This window comes from Neopelma chrysocephalum, unplaced genomic scaffold, assembly GCF_003984885.1.
Source record: "Neopelma chrysocephalum unplaced genomic scaffold, ASM398488v2 Primary Assembly neopelma1_328, whole genome shotgun sequence".
NCBI classification, from domain to species: Eukaryota; Metazoa; Chordata; class Aves; order Passeriformes; family Pipridae; genus Neopelma; species Neopelma chrysocephalum.
In genome coordinates this window covers 79110-81803 of record NW_020897991.1, presented here as the reverse complement: position 1 = coordinate 81803, position 2694 = coordinate 79110, and the positions used below count along the sequence as shown (strand labels likewise).

General features: G+C 61.9%; 1 protein-coding gene across 1 annotated transcript in view; it reads left to right on the top strand.

Moving 5' to 3' along the window:
- WIZ (WIZ zinc finger) overlaps positions 1-2694 on the top strand; it is a 27848-nt gene that overhangs the window by 18258 nt on the left and 6896 nt on the right. Inside the window, 2 exon segments of the mRNA XM_027705380.1 lie at positions 993-1154; positions 1931-2437. Coding sequence (XP_027561181.1) covers positions 993-1154; positions 1931-2437 — 669 coding nt within the window.

Genomic DNA, 2694 nt, shown 5'->3' with positions numbered 1-2694 from the left:
ATCAGTGTCACCCTGTCACCCCGTCACCATCAGTGTCACCCTGTCACTCCCCCATCAGTGTCACCCTGTCACCCTGTCACACCTTCAGCGTCACCCTGTCACCCCATCACCATCAGTGTCACCCTGTCACCCCCCATCAGTGTCACCCTGTCACCCCACCATCAATGTCATCCTGTCACCCCCCCATCAGTGTCACCCTGTCACACCTTCAGTGTCACCCTGTCACCATCAGTGTCACCCTGTCACCCCCATCAGTGTCACCCTGTCACACCACCATCAATGTCATCCTGTCACCCCCCCATCAGTGTCACCCTGTCACCCCCCCTTCCCTCTCTCTCCCTTCTTCCCTCCCTCCATCCCTTCCTTTCTTCCCTCCTTTCCTCCCTCCTTCCCACCTGTTCCTGTCCCCCCCAGTGACATCCCATTGGGATGGGGGTCTCCTGTCCCTGGGGGAGAGGGTTTATCCCCCCTTGGAACATCCCAAATTCCTGCTGGAGCAGCTCCAACCCCCCCATATCCCATTCCACTCCATCCCTCCATCCTACCTGTCCCAGTCCCTCCCAGTGACATCCCAGTGGGATGAGGGTCCCCTGTCACCAGGGGAGGGTTTATCCCCCTGGGAACATCCCGAATTCCCCCTGGAGCAGCTCCAACCCCCCCCATCCCATTCCCCTCCATCCCTCCCAGTGACATCCCATTGGGATGGGGGTCCCCTGTCCCTGGGAGAGAGGGTTTATCCCCCTGGGAACATCCCAAATTTCCCCCATATCCTGTTCCCCTCCATCCCTCCCAGTGACATCCCAGTGGGATGGGGGTCCCCTGTCCCTGGGAGGGAGGGTTTATCCCCCTCCGAACATCCCAAATTCCCCCCCTGTCCCTGGGGGAGGGTTTCTCCTGCTCAGAACATCCCAAATTCCCCCCGGAGCAGCCCCAATCCCGCTCCCCCCCATCTCCCCTTCCCCTGCCCATCCTGACCCTGTCGTTCCCGGCAGTCCTGGCTCCGGAGGAGGACGAGCTGGTGGCCATGGAAGTGACTTCCCCCCCTCCCATCCCGAAGAAAAGCTCGGCCCAGCTGGATCCGCCCCCGCCCCGGATCGGGACCAAACTGTCCCCGGAGCCCCCCGGGAGCAAAGCGGAGCCTCAGGACCCCAAAGGTGGGTGTTTTCCCGGGATTCTCCTCCCATCCCACATCCTGGCCCCAAACTGGAGCCTCAGGACCCCAAAGGTGGATGTTTTCCCGGGATTCTCCTCCCATCCCACATCCTGGCACCCCAGCCCGGAACCTGACCCCCTGCGAGGTGGTCGGGCAGGAATATCCCGAGTTCATCCTCCCACTGAATCCTGAGTTTTCATCCTCAAAACTGGGGGTGTGGGCAGCCAAAATCCCCCGGGATTGGATCACCAGCACATCCTCCCTCAGCCATTCCCTGACTTTCATTTTTCCCTGTTTTCCCTGCCGTTCCCAGCCCAGAGCCTGACCACATGTGAGGTGGTTGGGCAGGAATATCCCGAGTTCATCCTCCCAGTGAATCCCGAGTTTTCGTCCTCAAAACTGGGGTTGTGGGCAGCCAAAATCCCCCAGGATTGGAGCACCAGTGTGTCCCTCCACTTCCTCTGAGTCTCCTACCTCAGCCATTCCCTGACTTTCATTTTTGCCTGTTTTCCCTGCCCTTCCCAGCCCAGAGCCTGACGACATGTGAGATGGGTGGGCAGGAATATCCTGAGTTTTCATCCTCAAAACTGGGGTTGTGGGCAGCCAAAATCCCCTGGGATTGGATCACCAGCACATCCTCCCTCAGCCATTCCCTGACTTTGGTTTTTTCCCTGTTTTCCCTTCCTCTCCCAGCCCAGAGCCTGATGACGTGCGAGGTGTGCGGGCAGGAATATTCCCTGACTTTGTTTTTTTCCCTGTTTTCCCTTCCTCTCCCAGCCCAGAGCCTGACGACGTGCGAGGTGTGCGGCGCCTGCTTCGAGACGCGCAAGGGGCTGTCGAGCCACGCGCGCTCTCACCTGCGGCAGCTCGGCGTGGCCGAGTCCGAGAGCAGCGGGGCCCCCATCGACCTCCTCTACGAGCTCGTGCGCCACAAGGGCAAGGCCGACGGGGCCCCCTCCGCCGCCCTCGTCCCGCCCCTGGCCAAGAAATCCGCCTCCCCCAAGGAACCCGGGCCCGGGGGTCCCCGGCCGGCGCTGCTGGCGCTGACCAAGGCCGAGCGGCCGCCCGAGGGGGCCGTCAACAAAGCCATCAAATCCCCGCCCGGCTTCGCCAAGGCCCTGGGCCAGCCCGGCTCCCCCGTGCTGAAGAAGGTGCCGCCGGCGCTGGGGGGGTCCCCGTCCCCCAAGAACCCCGAGGAGAAGAGCTCCAAGCTGGGGCTGAGCCCCCTGCCCGGCTCGCCCACGGCGCAGTGGGCGCAGGACGAGGACGGGCCCCTCAACTTGAGTGAGTTCCCATGGGTTTTCCCTGGGCTTTCCCGCTTTTCTGAGGGTTGGGGGGGTGCCTGGCTTCCTCTTCCCTCCTCTCCCTGCTTGGGAGACCCTGCGTCGGGGTCGGAGCCGGCGCGTGACATCCGCTGCGAGAAATTCCATATCGCTCCCAAACCCAATCCCACATTTATCCCAGTTAATAACACAATAGTTAACTGCCTGGGAATCGGGGTGGGCAGGAGACAACTGGAATTCCAGGCAGTTCTCCCTCTG